This window comes from Hylaeus volcanicus, chromosome 3 (assembly GCF_026283585.1).
Source record: "Hylaeus volcanicus isolate JK05 chromosome 3, UHH_iyHylVolc1.0_haploid, whole genome shotgun sequence".
NCBI classification, from domain to species: Eukaryota; Metazoa; Arthropoda; class Insecta; order Hymenoptera; family Colletidae; genus Hylaeus; species Hylaeus volcanicus.
The window spans coordinates 25,823,847-25,842,106 of NC_071978.1; the positions used below are offsets into that span (position 1 = coordinate 25,823,847).

The 18,260-nt window shown below is 43.6% G+C and overlaps 1 protein-coding gene across 5 annotated transcripts in view; it reads right to left on the reverse strand.

The window, feature by feature from the left end:
• LOC128873657 (leucine-rich repeat-containing protein 4C-like) overlaps positions 1-17,414 on the reverse strand; it is a 260,823-nt gene extending 243,409 nt beyond the window's left edge. For all 5 annotated transcript variants that reach the window (XM_054117364.1, XM_054117363.1, XM_054117362.1 and 2 more), the window contains exon 1: positions 16,417-17,414. In XM_054117364.1, coding sequence (XP_053973339.1) covers positions 16,417-16,509 — 93 coding nt within the window. In that variant the 5' untranslated portion in view covers positions 16,510-17,414. The remainder of the gene's footprint in view (positions 1-16,416) is intronic.
• Between the last annotated feature and the right edge of the window lie 846 nt (positions 17,415-18,260).

The window sequence follows — 18,260 nt, forward strand, 5'->3', positions numbered from 1 at the left end:
CATTGAGACGATGAATTATGAATTTTGAAAATACGTAGTTCGAATGAATATAAAGTTACATTTGTACGAGAAAAAAAAATAATTCAGGTCTGAAAGGATTAAGAATTGCGAGAACATACGTATGTACTCAATTCATTAATTAATTCGTTCCGCGTTTGGAACGTCAAACTAACTGTATAAATGGCTCTGTATCCATCATTATTTTTTTTCACTTTTTACTTATCAATGGTTACTACTGGTTTCTGGGTCAATCATAACGATCGTGTATTATTCATTTCAATAATGAACCAATCAGTGATCCGCATATATATTTTCACTATTTCATCTCGGCACCTGGACTGCGAGAGGTGACCAAATTTTTTCATTCAATATTCGTGCCACCAGATATTCTATTGGCAAGATTTTTAACTACCTGATGAAATTTTTGTTTGTGTACTTTAAAAAGAAATGCGCTTCGATGCTTAGCAAAAAAATTTAATTAAATTAAATAATATTTTGCTAGACTATTTATATAGGTACAGAGTCCAATAACTGCTTCTCTTGCTTAATGGGAGATAAATAGGTCAATCTCATGTAAATTTCACGAGTAATCAATTGCACGAATTATTGGAAGAAGTTCCATTAGAATGTTGCACGTCGCATGTGATTTATGCATGTCGATGCACCGTCCTATTTCAGCCGAGTGGCCAGACAGTTCTAGAACGAACGATTTTCTAACAGATGGATGGGTCCTGCAGGACCTATTGCCTGGTCTGATCGATCCCCAGATTTACATCTGCTCAATTTTTGTTTCTATAGACCCTTAACTATATTAAAAATCCCTTTTGTTCAAAGAGGTATAGAATTATCTATTAACTGAAATTATTTTTTAATTAAATGAAATATTTTTACAGAACTGAGATTTAAGTAAAATTCTCATTTTAATATTTTGCATATTTTTGCATTAATTCACTTGCTATAAGTGCATAAACATCCGCAGTTTAATAATTTCTCACCCCAAGAAACACGCAAAAGAGACATTTCCAATAAAATGAAATCGACCAGATACATACATAAATCCTGAAGAAAACTCAGGAGAAAAATGATAAGCTATACTTCTTAAAATTTAATATCAACTAAGATCAAATTTAAAAATATTCCTAGTTTACCCCTTTGTTTGGATAAGTCTCCCACGTTTGGTTCTGTCTTAAACCTCGCGATGGAATGGCGCGCGCAGAGCGATACGGTCGGAAGTTTCCATACGCGCGGCTTGTCGGTGATTCGCGGTATCGCAGAGATATAAACCCGAAAGCGAGAAGTTCGCAGAGGTGCAACAGCATACGCAAATGGAATACAATGCTAGCCGGTATTACTTCTGCCGGCGTGCGCGGCAACCAGCGCCAGCTAACAATGTTAGCCGCTTCTGACTCCTTTCTCGCGTTTCCTTTTTGCAGATGAAATTGAAATGCAAAAAGAACGAAGAAAAAAAAATAAAACGTCGGGACTCTGTCGCTCGTAGGCGTGGTAACGACGCCGAAGCATTCTCCACCCGTTTCCGTGACTTCATAAAAATTCACTTCCGTCGCGATTAATTCCCTGGAATGCCTTTCACGGCGCGGAAACGTTCTGCTCGCTGGTCGCGTTGGGTACTCACGGTGGAAGACTCATGGATTCGCAACGACGTTTCAGTTATAATAGGGAAGCTCGATTTCGGTCGTTATTTGCGAGAGTCTAATGAGTTCGCGCAGAATGCATGTAGAGGTAGAATATTAAAAAATACTCTTTAAAGTTCATTTTTATAATAATTATGCGTTCAGAAATTGTTGTAAATTCTATAGGGGAAGATGGAAATGAAAAGAAAAACAATTAGGTAAATGCAGTGTGTACATATTAAAATATGAAAATTGAATAAATGAAGAGGCCTTATATTAAATTAAATTAATGGAACTTCTCTTTATTTCACTGCTAAAAATACGATACAAAGGGGGTATGTTGCTCGAAAGAAATTGTCCGCGACACCCATTTGTTTACCATTGCGCGTTCCCTGATATCAGATCACTATCGTTGAAAGCATTCGATCGTAGCGCTCGGTATGCCCCACCTTTTACGCGTTCACAGTACTTCAGCGAACCGGTACAGGTGGAAAGAAAACGTGTTTCCGGCGAAGTTCTCGCGGAGCGTGAATAAGGTGCTTTGCAAACGAAAAACCGATCAAATCGTCGTCGAGATACCGTCACCTTGTTAAGAGTAATGTTGCCAATATTTTATTGCCGCGGCATGGCTGAACGATGAAGTCGTTACGCTGGAACGACGCCAACGTCTAATTTCGCGCAGTTTCGGCGGAGGTTAGCGACACGGTAACACCGAATATCATTCGCGGAAAACAAGAGGCACTGACCTACTACGTAAGAGTTATACGCGCAACGTGCATCATCGCCCAAAACTCCGACCCAACAAACCGTCGGTTGCAGTATCGAAAGATAACCGAGAATCGGTTGCACCAGGTCACGCGGCAACTTTATATCGCCCAGTGGATTAACGACTACGTTCTACGCTCGCCCAATATCAGTCTGAGTGAGAAGAAACTTTTTAATCCAATACTTTCTTAACAAACGGCAAGAAAGAAATTTCAGCGCGGAGAGACTTACAGTTTGAAACTGAGCTTCCCGATCGATCGCTCGATATTCCGCTGGGGCTTAAATTACGTAAACATCCATCGAAAGTCAGGACGAAGACAACGTCGACGGAATTCTACAATTTAAAAAAAAAAAAGAAAAAAAAAAAGTACCCTCGCGTTACCGTTCGCTCTTCCCGGCGATTGCCTCCGCGGCAAAGTGGATTTTAATGCACTTTCTTGCGCGAGAAGAACGCAATTTCCTTAATTTCATCCCGTGATGGCGTTCGATCGGCCCGATTGAAGACGATTGATTCGCCATTCGAAGGGCATACCATTCTCTGTGTCTGCACCTCCTCGAAACGAAGATTGATTCCCCTCTATTTTCCATCCGTATATCGTTTATTTTACGCGGGTGTTCGACAAGAAACGGATTTCGACCCAGTGAAACCGGAGGGGGACGGGTCGAATTCGCAACCCCCCGAAATTGAAGGCGGAATTCGAGGTCCGCGCGAGTGATCGTTAAACAAAATTACTCCTACGTAGAATTCGCCGCTGGAGGAATTGGAAATGTACGAGTTATTCGATGTCGGGGACGTCGGCAAAAGCCGGACTAATGTCTCAAAGTTTTCAGCTAAACTAAATTCAACTCCGGACGCCGAGTAAAAAGTTCTCCTCGGAGTGCTCGCATCCTTACGGAAAATAACTCGAGCTTTCAAGGGTGGGGAGGGGACATCAACGCTGGAGAATTCACGAACGTGACAATTTCGAGTCGCATTATCTGCGAGACCGCCGGCATGAATCACTCCGAAGTTGGATGCGAGTCGCGGTAAAACCTGTCGACGACGTCCATTTAATTTCGCGTTACGACGATCCAACTGAATCGTATTCCACGAAAAAAGAAGTCATCGTGGAGTGACGAGACCATTACAGACGTACCTGAAGGGTTACCTTTGCATCTACCTAATATGTATTCGTCTAGCGAAAGGAGGAATACGGATAAGTCATTTTCAGGATTTGGTACGAGGATGTGAAGTGAGGTGTAAAGTGAGCATTGTCGTTGTTTTTCTAAAGTAGATGGCAGGTTGACATGAATTATTTGTTGTCTTTGGGAATCGTGTTAACGAATTACATGTTTAAATTATTAAAAGTAACTCTAAACCTTGTTGGATAGTATAAAATTGATTTCGAAAATACAAGAGTCCAAGAAACATAACGCAATTGCAGAACATTTCAGAGGTGCAATTGAATTTCGGTAGACCAAAGACACCCCCTCGCGAACTAGGCGTGGAGAACAGGTTTCGATACAACAGATGCTCTATACACGCTCCAATTACCTTCATCGGCTTATATTTGCTACGATCCGGGGATAATCAATCCTTCAACAATACCCTATCCTGCTTTCTACGCTAATAAACAATAATCGTGTTAACACGGAGGTTTGTACTACGAGTACGGAGTCTTTAAGTACACGAAAAACAGGAAATGCAGTTCAAATGAAATAAATTTTGAAACAAATCACTCGAGAAAGCTAATTGCGCAAATACGTTTTCGTCGTTCAAATAAATGGCACAATTAGACAACCCCGTCGCTACAACCCCCGATATCGGTACGACACCTTCTCCTCGCGCCTCGGCGAACAATGCTTGTATCCACAGAACCAGCCACGAAAGCGTTAATAATCCTTCTCGAGCAGTTTCCTCACGTACCGCCCAATGACGTCCAGAAACAACACATGAAATTACTCGAAGCATCCCCGGCCACCTCGTAAACACTGGAAATATATATCAGCCGGTTTTATTGCCACCCCCGAACGAAAGAAACTTGGGCAACCGGGCAGACGTGTCGGGCTGCAACAGTAGGCGAACAAAACGAACGATGAAACGAAAAGGGAGTCGCCGGACACCGAGGGACGCCTCCAGGGAGTCGTGCCAAAATTGTTAACAGCCGAGACGGCCGTGTTATAGGCGGCATGTGCTCCCAATCAGTCGAAGAACGAACTAGAAAAAAAGAGCGTCGAAAGTGGAGACAGGTGGTCGACGTACCTGAGATAACGGTCGCGGAGTCCAAAGTCGTTACGTTCGTTCTACTTGCGACCATCCGATACACCGGTCGAACGGTGTCGACTCGACACTCGACGCCACTCGACAAACGCGCCTGGCTCGCCGTGCCGCGATATTTTCTATCTCGAGCTGCAGGAAATTATCCAACTTCTTAATATCCGCTTGTTTTCGAAACCGGATATTCGCATCCGTCGCGGACGCCCGTGTTTTGGACGGTTGAAGTGTATCCAAACAGATTCGGTAACGTTCCCAGTGGCGCTCGAGCAATTTCGCCCGCGAACCGTGCGCCCGACCCAACTTGCCAGCGCGGAAAGTTATACCCCGGCAGTTTCCAACTGCACTTTTCATTAGAACCCCGTGAATCGAATTATCGATACACCCAATGCCGGCTGCTTGAGCGCACGAACTGTTGCCGATCGCGGGCGAATTATTCAGGCGATACGAGCGCGATTGGGAAACAATTGTACGTGAACGATCGTAGTTGTCGACGGTTTTTTTGGGGGCTGTTTGGATCTTAAAACGTAATGCTGTAGTAGATACTTGTTCTTGATTTATACAAGTTTTTTTTTTTTTTTAGTGCGTTTAACAATTGGATATAAATCGACAATGTACAAGATACTGGGATATTATAAGGTAGAGATCATTGACCCGAACGTGAAATGATCAAATTTCAAAGAATGCGAATATTGGGAGAATAAGAGTGCTATTAAAGAGGATCGAGTTGCAAAAAGGTAGAATAACTTGGCCAGGAGTGAACTTTTCGTTGTCACGGAGGGGGAGTATTGTAGTGCCGCGAACAGCTGAGTAAAGGAACAATGCAAGTCCCCAACTTCGTCATCGAAGTAATAAAGTTCCGACAACTTTAATGGGGTTTTATTCGAAACTACATTTTCCAAAATGATATCTGGATACAATTTCGCGGACAAACTTCCAATTGCATCGTGTATTAGTCGACGTATGATTTTTGCGATCGGTTGCGTAATCTTTGAGTTTTCAAATAAATATCGTCTCTATCCGTAATGTGTAATCTCACAGTGATGTATTGTTCACCCACGTGTCTCCGAAGCAATATATTTCGTTTACCGATAGATAACGCTTGCAGCAGCAACGAAAACCCCATGGGCGGAGTTTGTGACACTCTTCTCGCTCGCAAACTGTACCTCGATATCGAATTTCTCGAATATCGTCGATACGTTCCCTCCACCAATCCCATGGTCGTAAGAACCAAATATAGCGAGGAACGTGGCAAGGTGGCAGCTCGAATAACCGGATTGCACGTGCATTGTTATCCTTGTATAGGAATATATCCGGGCGAGCGGGACCAAGCGTTTTCGGTGTTTCATTTCGCGCGTCGAAGGAAATCGGGGCGGCGACCCTTTTCAGACGTTCCGTGGTTTGGCGTTTGCAAGCACCGGGGATGTAAAGGAACCAGGCAACGGACAACAACGCTGCGGGACATTTGCGGTCGTTGGAGATCGAAATATGAGATATCTCTCGCCAGTTCCGGCGCATAAAGCGGGGGTTACAAAACGAGACACGGAGACGCGAGACGCTGATATTCGCCCAAGACAAGATATTCGAGAAATTCGTTTGTTGGACCCAAATAAACGTGCCTCCGACGAGTCACCTGGATGATACAATTGCAGCGAGGCGTTCGTAAACGCGAAAATCCCCGTCGTACTCTGTCGAACTTTAATATCGCGCGCGCGAGCCTCAGAAAAATATGTTACCCACCGGAATTTCCATAACGCGTCACTCGGAACGCGCGATTCCTGGCTCTCGGGTTCACGTGTGCCCTGCCAGCGAGATTACGACACAAATGACGCGAGAAATGCGTCGAATGCCGATTGTAAATTTCAATTACAGGCCGAACGCGATGTCTGTTGTTTCGCGCTGCGTCATTCCGCGCGGAATAATCATTTTTTGGCGGGGATTTACATGTAATTGAAATTTTATTCTGTTGCACGCAAAATTAGGGGAGGTTTGGGTCAGTGTTCTGTTAAGTTCGAATTTGTGTGGAATTTACAATTTTGTGAAAATTGAGCACTTGTACGTGCAAAATACACGTGTGTAAATTGGAATTGTATTTAATTGGTCCCTAAGCAACTCTGATACAGTGCAAAAATGTATTATTAGAATTTTCAGCACATTCATATATATATCGATTCCTGGATAAGATCCTCGCTTCAGTTTTTAACAACATTAATTTTCTGAATTGAACAGATTCCACTAAACTGTGTACGCAACGTTCAACGACTAGTTTTACTTAATAGGAGATTAATAGGTTCATCTTACGTGAATTTCTTGAGTAATCAATTGCACCAACTATTGGAAGAAGTTCCATTAGATGTTGTACGTCGCGTGTGATTTATGCATGGCGGTGCACCGTCCCATTTCAGCCGAGTAGCCAAACTGTTCTCGAACGAACGATTTTCTGACAGATGGATAGGTCGTGCAGAACCAGCCACTCGGCTTGTTCGTTCTCCCTGGACTTTTAAATTCGCTGAATTTTTATCTGTGGTGCCACTTAAAAACGTTTGTTTATTCAGAACCCATTATCACCGCTGAGATACTTCGGCAACGCGTAAGAGAGGTTTGTTACCGAATTCAACAAAATGCCTGGTACGTTTCAAAGTTTTAGATCCTCTGCGCGGGCTGGCGCGAATTTAGGCCGAATGTGGCCATTACGAGCACTTCGTGCAAAGTCCACATGCAAACTGCATATTCCCGCAACTGCACGTTTCCGAGGCACAAAAAATTTAGGATAATGTTGAAGTTTATAGTGCACACCGTATTCGAGAGGGTTAATAAAGAGGTATCGGTAAAACTGTTCCAGAGTTATGAATTATGTCACCGACACCGCTGTGAGACCAGTCAACTTCGTTTGCAGACTTCATTCAAGTAATATAGCGTGCAAGCGATATGGTCAGCCGACCATAGCAGCCGAACGTGTGGGTCGAGTACCAGTAACGGAGCGCACCGTGATCTTTATCAGCTCGTTGTAACGCGAGCTTTGTGGTACCTTTGACTACAAAAACCGTCCTTGATGAAAGAATGGTTCGAAGAATGCGATAATATCTTCGGCAGATTTTCGAAAATACAGCCACGACCAGGCATCATAAGAGCTTGAAAATCTCCGATCACGCTTCATCTCTCCTATCGACGAAGAGAGACAGACTCACGCCACTCCCATAACGAAAGACTCACCTGTTGAGACACCCTAATAAATATCCAAAAGCGTTCCAACGCGACACGACAATGACCAACCGTAACAGACGAGTGTCCGGTACACCTCGCGGCGAAGCGCCCTATCAGTGAACAGTAACGAGAGACACCTTAATTAAGGAAGCAGCACCGGTCATTAGTATTTTCACAAGACGTATCCTTTCATTGCGTGCGCGCCGGGGTCAAAGTGCAGCGTGTAGTGTCCTTCAGAGATTTCAGACGTGCTTTTCTCCCCGGGTCTCCACTTGCTCGCGCTTTGCTTTTTCGTCTGTATAGACGTTTTCTAAAAGGTCAAAGGGTCCACGTCCCCATCTTGAAAACATTAATGAGCTCCCAGAACGACGTGCACGCACTGTACGTATGTACGTGCGCCTGCATGCGCCTGCCGCGCCCGGAAAAGGGTGGAATGAAAGGAGGGGAGAAAAAAAAAAGGAAGTCGAGGCGAAAGAGACGCTGTAGTCGAAAACGTGTCGTCCGAACGAGACGCGTTGTAACTGGGATCACAAATCTTCGCTGGACCGTCGCGCTCGCCAAGCTATGTTCCGTTTCGATTCGTTTATCAAAATACAGTTCATCCGAGATTACAATGATCCGTATGGATACGCCAGCAGTTCGCTTCCTCCGGGTGGTACTTTCACTCTCGCAGCGGGATTATTCGCAAGAGCTGTAAATATGGTGCGTTTAAACCGTCGGGAGGGCAGAGAATTGGCGTAAATAGAGAAATATTCGGCGGAGAATTTATGTATACATCCGAAGTGAATACTCTTCATGATGTCGTGAATGGGATTGCCGAGAGGAGGGCTGAGGACCGAAATTTATGTCTTCGGGCGGAGTGTACGGTTCCGCGTTATCGAATATCGCGCGAAAATCTATAATAAATGCTCGAGGATACAGGGGAAGTGTATTTTCTGGATGGCAACGTCGCAGGCTCGATAAGAGAACATCGAGAACTTGTCAAACGAAATCGCTCTGTAGGCCTGGAAGAAGCCACCGAAGAATGTTTGATCAGCGTCATTTCAACTAATTCGATAAGTCTGCCTGCTTATCTTCGCCACTACTTGGGACTTCGAGGAATGGTTTAGAAAGTCCAGGAAAGTAGAGAGATCATAAAACTGTTGCTGCAGGGAAACAATAAGTAACCTGTTCCATAACTATTTTATTTTTCAGAAAAATGCTTAGCACGTTGGCTGTGTGACTCGAATTCAAGTGTGTACCACGTACAGTCCACAGGGAGCCGCGTCATTCATATACGAGTGGCGTTCATATTTGCTTGGTCACGAATGATATTAGTACCCACTTCTGACAGAGTATGATATATCCTTCGACTAACCGATTCATCCAGCAGCTGCTAAGAATTAGCATACATCGATAATGCGCGATCGTCGATGTTTGCGTCGCGTATAAATAGAATCAATTGACATAATTCTATTTATACTCTTATCGAGCAAATTAATTCCTCTTTTCTTTTACTTTGTAAATCATTAGAAAGGTTGCGAAAACTAAATCGAATGACTGTAAAGCAGCAAAAAGCGTCGCGCGGTTATTTTTCAGCAAAATTGAAAAACACTGAAATTCGTTATTTTTCAGATAAAAGGGCACTTTTAATCGCGTTGAACGGGGTGTATTAAGTTGTCGGAAATAAATTGGTAACATTTTTAGCGGAACTTTTAACGATTGCAATATTTTTTAAGAATAATCTTCATGAATGTAAACGATACAGCGAACTCGATGTACTTCGACCGAAATGAAATAAGTTAATTCACAGCTTTTTCAAGCTTTATGTTTTCTCGATATTTTCTTACTAGTCGATTAACTGTAGAACGGTTTGTTTTAAACAAATCTGATATCTGGAAATTCTCGAACGTTGTACCTTTCCAGCAGGCCGTTGAACTCTCGAGTAACTGGTAAGTGATTAATTCACATCGAAGTTGGAAATCAATCGGTCATTGTTAAACAAACCACGATAAGGAATTTAAGGTCTGAATATTTACAAGGCCGGCAAAATTATACTTAAATCGACGAAGAGTAAGGGAAAAGGTGAATCGATATGAAAAGAAGAAAAGAAAGGAATTCCTTTATCGTGGAATTGTTCCAGATTTATGAGCTCCTGGAGTTCAGCTATTCAAATTTTTCAACTGCTCTTTCTTGCCTACCCGCCATAAGACCACAGACCTTCGCCCTAGCAAGGAACAGCGGGGAGAGGGGGAGCCAATATAGAAATGGAAGAAAGCAGAGTCTTTACACAGACGAACGGATTCGATATTGATGAACTCTAATAACTTCCATCTGAAAATTTCGAGTTCTCCTTTTTTTCCTGGCAAGCGTCGTCGTCGTCGTCGTTTCCAGCCATTTCGCGTATACGCGTAACGCGACGGCTCGTATTTGTCGACGATAAATGTCCGTTCGTAATTGGCTCCCCCATTTTATCGTAAACGCGAAGGAAATATAAGAAACACAAATTCTTCGAAACATGCATGAACTATGGGACAGTGTCGCATTACGCGTAACGCTACAGTCGGAACGTTCAGCGGAGATTATTCTCAGTACTGTTAAGTTTTAACTACCGTGACCTTCCTACCTGGAAATATATTACACTTAGAATGAAATACTCCGGGAAAAGAAGCTCCGGCGACAGCGAGATTAAAGTTATTAATAACACCGAGGGACAAAATTATTCAAGTGTAATTTAATGCAGTCATTATGCAAAGGTCAGATTTCAAAATGTCATTTCGTTGGATGTGCGTATCCAATCTCTCGTGAAAATTAATCATGTGCCAAATGAACGTTATTACTTTCGCGGAGTCTTCCAGACGGACTTCCCATTATCCGAACGCAACATTAGTTAGACGAGACGGTCGATCACCTTTATTGCTATTCGTGCCTTGCTGCGATTACCGTAACCATTGATCCTCATTCGCGACTGCCAATTACAATCCGCTACATCAAACACAAAGAGATTCGTTATCGGTCTCGAGTTTCTGCATAACGTCCGATCAATTGATGCGATATAGTTTCGGCAATTTCCACGTATTTGGCCAGACGCGAGTGGGTAACGATGACTATACTTTTTCATTAGCTCGAGGTTCGTGGATTCGTAATATTCGTTACAATGAATGTTTCTCTTCTTCTTGGATGAATTAAAATAATTCGCGTTATCGATTGAAACCGCGACTGCACCGAAATCGAAATAACGCCTGATCGAGACCGTGGCGACAATTTCGTGACCGCCATGATCCTCGACGTCTAGTTCCGAATGGTAGGTCAAAGACGATACACCTTTGAGAGCCGATAAGACGAACTTCGAGCATACGCAGCGAAAGCGCATACACTTGACGTTCTCCACTCGGGGAACAACGATATCGGCTACGCGTGCAGCCAAGTGCATCCAAGATATCGAAGTCATAACTGAATCGTCGTTTCGCGATAATTATTATGCCCTCGAGTTGCGCGAAGGTAGAAGGCGGAGCGCGCGAGCACACCGCTCTCGAGCACAACAGCCTTTGAGAAAAAAGAGACCGAGCCAGGCGAAGGAAGAATGGCTAAAGCGTTCGCGTGTGTGCGTCGCATAGGTGAATATGCATTTATGCACGAGCGAGAGAGAGAGAGAGAGAAAAAGAGGAAAAGCTGTAATACCGGTCTAGCTTGTCCTCGGCGAGAGCTTCGGCACGTAGCTAACGTAGGCTGTCTTACGCCATACTTATACCTGCACTGTGGATACTGAAAGTATTCCCTACTTGGCTATTTTCACCTAATTTACGACGAATAAAGCCCAAACGAAACGTGGAACTCCTTGGTTAGCTACTATAGGACGCTTTATCGACTAAATAATTTCACTACCTCGCAAGGAGGCGAGACACTTAAAAAAGGAAAATGTAAAACAAATCGGGGCACGTTCTGGTCAATTTTCAAACTCGTGTGACCTTCTTCTGGCCGATTCTTGAAGAATTTTATTGGGAATGGGCGCGGTTGAGTCGAGAATATTATTTTATATATTATTTTTTATCGCATTCGTACTCCTATAACTGAAATGTTCTATAGTTAATGACGTATCGTTTAAAAGTTTATCATCGCTCTATTCACTACACATCAGCCTCGAATTCAGCACCGAAAATAGCTTATTCAATAATCTATGACGCTATCGAATTCATCAATCTATCGTGATAATGCAATCAACATTTGTTCGCACGTATATAAATTATAATGTATTGTGCTCACGCGATCAAATGGCAGCACTCGTGTTGATTAAGAATTTCAAAATGCTAATTCAATTACTCCCATGGTCTGATTGACACCTGGTAATAAACTGCAGCGTACGTAACGCTAACGCTAATCTTTCGCATACAGATATTCGATGATGAATGGCTGCGAAGCTATCAAATACCAGTATACGTATGTTATTAACGCGTCCATATTACCACCCTGAATCGCGGAAAGGGGATAATCGTAACAGCGTCGCGTTCAAACGTAAACGCTAAAGCTGCCACGTCAAACGCTGAAAACCAATCAGGTTTAGCGTCACCGGAAAAGAATTAACAGGGACGAATGCGATGCAATATTTTTCAACGCGAAGCGTACGATATTTGTTGGCTGGATTTGCGAGAAATAAAGACGTATTGAAAGAAATTAAAAGAAATGAAAATCAGTAAAATTGAAAGATGTAGTATTAATACAAAACTGTACCATGTTTATGGAAAGCCATAAACGTACATGTCCTCAATTTCAACAATGCTTTTAACGAATACTAATTCTCAAGTTACAATTTCTTGACTTACTTTATAATTACGCGTCATTTCTCACGAATTTCTTTAATGAACGGACGGAAAGCTACGAAGCCACGGTTATTAATCGCGCGCTGTTAACGTCGCCATTCGGTAGTTACAAAGGCCCAGCAAGGGACAATCACGAGAACGCCATGTGCAACCTTAAATACGGAGCCTCCTGCGTGTAAAGCTTATAAGCGACATATGCGAGCGGCATACGCGTTCCCCTAACCACGTGGGGTGCCACTCGGATGCGTTAATGCAAGATAATGCGCCATCGTTTCGTTCCATTTCATTTCTATTTGGGCCCCGGAGGCTCAGGTGTAACTTTCCCTCGGATCGAAAGGGAAAAACGGGAGCCGGAACGCGATTCATGGCTACGTTCATTCAATTATCGTCGATTAACCTCAGGTTAACGAGAATCGGTTTCAAGTTAAGCTTAATTCACGATTAAGCGCGAGTCCACGGGACCGAGGCGACGATAAGAAGCGTCTCAACACCTAATAGGTGCATGTCGCGTTATCTACGGTTCGAAAGTCGTATCGGAGGAGGCAATAGAACTCGTCCCTACCAGTCAATCGTTATCTAGCCACCGTGCACGCGCTAAAACAGCCATGCGCTTTTGTTTATCACCAAACTAACCGTATATCGTGCGCTCGTTCGCTTCTACCGAATTAATGGCACTGCCGCCGAACAGAGATACGGATTGTGGATTTCCAACCTCGCACGACGCATTAGCTTTCTACGGTTATGCTTTTTATGTACGTCGTTCGATGCGAACGGGTTGCGATTTGTTCGCCGGTTAGTTTTGCGAATTTTTGATCACTGACAATGTGTACTCTCGATAAGATGCTCCGAAGTGAGCATGGTTGAAGATTTATTGCGAGCTTATCAAGGAAATCAATTTTTTTTTATCTATAGCTACTGGTCTGTAAAGAATGTTCGATGTACGCGTGAAACTGTAAAAGTGTCTTGTCTGGAATATACATACACCGCTTGAAAAGGGTTAAAAGGGTCTATTGGAAGGTAAGTAAAAAAAAAACGTTTCATTCCATTTAGAAGAACGAAGTTGACCTCCTTATCTCATTCACGCTTCCACCGAGAAAAAACTAATGACATTACATTAAGTCCCACTTAACCCTTTCTCTGTCCTGTCGTTCGAGGCTGGAGCCACTCTCACGCTCCACTCTAAAATTAAAAACGTGTTTATTACTCCAAAACTAAAAGCATGTTTACTACTCCAAAATAACAATATTTTTTTAAACGATTAATTTCTATTAGAATTAAACTTTAAACGGAGCTAACATTTATCAACGATTCTTTCTCTAATTTAATAAGTGCGAGTAGAACAGTAATTATTCAACTCAAAGGTAAATTGGCAGGGTGACGTGAATGGAAGATGACAAAAGTTTCGTGAACTGGGAAAAATGGGGAAATCGCACCGCAATGGAGGAACACTCGACGCGCGTTTATCGTCGTCCGATAATTACCATTCTTCGTGGAGGACCAGGGATCTGGCGAACGTCTTCGCACGAAATTCCCCAAGGTGCCGATAACACGACGATGAGGCAATTAATATTGATGTAACACAACCCGAATCCTCCGCTATTGTCGACCGAATGCGGAGCATCTTCCGGATTAATATTTAACCCTTTGCTCTCGACGCCATTTTCGTTAGGGAGACCTAGCAACTCCGCGACTTTGAAATATACGAGCAACATATTCCAACTAACATACAATGATTTCAAACACAAATCATCTTAAAAGACAACAGTTTTTAGTATTAACTTTATTAAATTTTAATGTTCTTCGTGATCGAATTTTTGAATTCTCAATGCACCGTAATCGAATATTCAAAACCATAATAAACTTTTCGTAGCTTTGCCAGTATACGACATCTCGATAATTATTATGCGCCGTTAAGAAATAAGTTCCCTTTTCTACCCAGCTCTGCTGCGACGACCATGGCGTACCAACGAAGTACAGTAATTTGAAAAAGCAATCGTGAGCCTCGAATAACTCAAGCTGTTCGAGATACTTTGCATGCCTTCGTGGAATCTCGGATCGCTTAGTAGAAACTACTGCTCCTTTTTACACACTTTTCGTAGTTCTCCAATTCAAGCTACCGTTTGTTTAACTTTCCTGTTCTTCGTTTCATAGATATCGCACGAATGTTATAATAAAATTGATTAAATTGGCACGTAACAAGAGTCGAATTTGAACGCTATAAAAAACAACGAATTACATTGCTGAGTATGAAGGTACCAAACACTCATATTCCGATGATCGATGAATCGTATCGGATTTCTCGAGCACGGTTTCTTCGTCAGCTGAGTTTGACACTTTCGATCCGTCTTTATCCGAGATTATAGTCTCGGTGACGCTCGACAATTCGGTCACGCCAAAAAGACGACCTTCTAGCGATCGTTACGTGCAACTTCAATCTGTCATCCCCGAACGCGAATCAACGCCAACGTTAAGCGGCCTATCGTCGATTTTGAGAAACCCCTTTGATGTTCGACGAGTGGCGAAATGTAGTTTGAAATAAACCACTTCGATAATCATTAAAATCGATAGCAGTATTATATCACGTATATATCCATAATTTGTATTAGGTTGTCCCGAAAGTTTCTTTCGCTTTATTAATATGTAATACATGCGCAATAGTTTGTATTTTATGTTACATTACTAAATTGTGCACGATTCATTTTGCTCCATCGCTGTTACAACATGAATATCTATGAAATTAGATTGTCTATTTATATAAACACGACCATATCAAATAATCGAGTGCAACTCGCGAAAGAAACTTTCGGGACAACCTAATACATCAATTTATAACCGACACTATGATCAGATTTGTACTATTTTTAAAAAGTTCGATGTATAAAATGAAGAAACATTTTTTTCATACAAAGAATTATATACAGATTCAATAAAAAAAAAAAATATATATATACGAAAGATTACGTACATTGTATACGTGCAAGAGAGACAGATATATACATATAACGTCGAATTGAATAAATTTGGTTTATATGTAAGGTTATAATTCGAATAGAATTCTGTCTCAAAAACCAGCGTAACCAGAATAAAATGTCCTATAAAAAAAGTACAAACGACCCCGTTACACGAGCACATGTTTATCCAACCAACGTAGATCGAAATCAGAATTATTTTCATATCTTCCGTGTACACAAGCCTCGTATATTTGTACAGGGAACAGCTTAAACATCGCATCTTGGTCCGCCCTGCGTAAACAGTTCTCTTGGCACGTACGTCATACGGATTAAACGCTTTGATACTTAGCCCGTGCATGGTAAGTACCGTGCAGTGAAAGGGTTAATAATCTAAACGCTGGGCGTGCACGTTTCGATTCCTCGAGGTTTCGGAGCGTCGCCTCGCCTCGAGGAGAGAAAAACGAAACGGAGCGGGTTCTCCGGCAAGCGAAACGGAGCACGCCGACGAGATCGTGACAGAGACGAAGAGAAAGCGCGCGCACGAACCGAACAGGGACAGAACGAGGAGGGGAATCCGAAGAAAAAGGAAAGGATCCAGACACCACAATAGCATTCGTCTCGCTCAACCTCTGGATCTCCTTCGAGTCCCTAGCATTGGCCTTTCTCTTCGCCTCCGGCTGTGATACCATCCTCAACGTTCCCAAGATCGAGACAGGCTGACAGAAGAAAATACCGACGACCGGGGCACACAAACGAATGACAAACACGGAGCACCGTACGAGAAACTCACGAGTAAGATAAGTCGAGAAACTTACCTTGGAGAGCTGTGCGGTCGAGTCGGTTTTTCTTCTGTCCGCGGCTGTATCCTCCGCGAGCTGGTCACTAACTAGCCTGCACACATCACCCATGACTTCCCGTGCGACGAGCGGAACAAACAAAGCAACTATTCTTCTCTTTGCCCTCCGCTACTTTAATTCGAACACTTCGCTCTCACACCGAACACACTAACGATTAGCAGGCCAGAGAACGGAAAGAATTCATGCGTAACGCAGTCAAGACGTGTGCAACCGACACCTCGAAGATCATCGCGTCATATCGCGCCTCGACGCAGGAGATGTAAAAACGTAAACGATCATGTGGTGGTCATTCCTCGAGTCGTCGCCGGTTCTGCTGCTTACTTCCTCGTTTAGCACTCCGTCAACGTTCCTCATGTGTCGTGTTCGAGCACGTATGAGCAATTACCGCGATGAGAAACAATAGTCCCGAATCAAGGGGGGAATTGGTACTACGAGGAAAACGTGGACAGAGGCGAGTCGTGTGTTGGCCACTTGACTCGCGACGTCTCCGGTGACAGCGAGTACACGCGACTGTCGAAAGAAACTCTGAGTTGGAAACAAAGCTCGCGTCCTTTGACGCGATACGGAGCACGATAACGCGTAACGACGCAAGAACGACCAGAATCACACCCACCCTGTCCAGGCACAGAGGGCAAACTGTCGTCTGATCGGCGCTCCGCGGGCCACGGCGACGTACACCCAGAGACCAACCAACAGCGATAGCGATACTCGATGGCGCTACGGCCGCACGAAGTCTGGCTGGGAGTGCGCCGTGGGACTCCACTGGCGCCACTGCCGACCGATCCCCGCACTACTCTCCCGCCAACACAGTCGCACGCGCAAAACCGACACACTCGCGACACTTATTCATGCGGCGCGCACACAGACAGGCGCGCGAGCGCTACCACTCGACTTCCACAGCCCGACAGCTCTCAGCTATGTATGCACGTATACGACTTCGCGAAGTTGGCGTCGGACAAGCTGCTAGGGTGTAGAGAGGGGAACTCGGTAGGTGCCCGTCCCTCCTGCCCCCCGATGGAAAGTGTCCCAGGGCCGGCGCAACCGCAATTCGTCGATTGCAACGACTGATTGTGAGCGCGATTTAACGGAAGTCGAGCGAGCTGTCTACTTTTAAAACGTGCCCCGAAACGACGGAGTTATGTATAGCTCTACTACCTAAATTGCTTTGTCCGAACGATTTACATTCTTTTCATGCAAATCAGTTTACGCGCGCTGGCTCGGCGCGTCGATGCGTTCGCCGCGCTCGTGTTTTAAATCGTCGCGGTTACCGGCGACCCCCCTTCTTCCCGCTCGTCCTTTTTTCTGTTAATCAGAATTACCGCGCGGTGTCGCTAGATGTGACGCGGTTATTTAGACTCGTAGCGTTTGGTTCGGAGTTCGATTTAGAGACGGACAGAGTTATTATTTCTTGCACTGCTAACAATGCGTGTACGCACTCTTTTTATTTGTATTCGATATATATAGTAGACACCAGTAAAACCCCGGTAACGAGGACGATGATATAGGAAATGATACTGTATACGATTTTTTAAACTAAACGTTTATTCCCTCCCCGATCCTTATTTTCTGTGCTTTATGCAAGTAGAATGTGTACGCTGTTACTCCAAATGAACATGTTGTTAATTCTAAATCGGAGCGCACTGTATCGTAAGTGATATCTGACCGACAATTGGCAAAATGAAATTTATCGAAACGAATGGATTGCAAAATTCCAATAAGTGTTATCTCTCGATGGAAGGGTCCATTTTTACATGATACCGAGTTACGATTCTTGCAGTCGTGACGTAAGTTTTCACGATGAC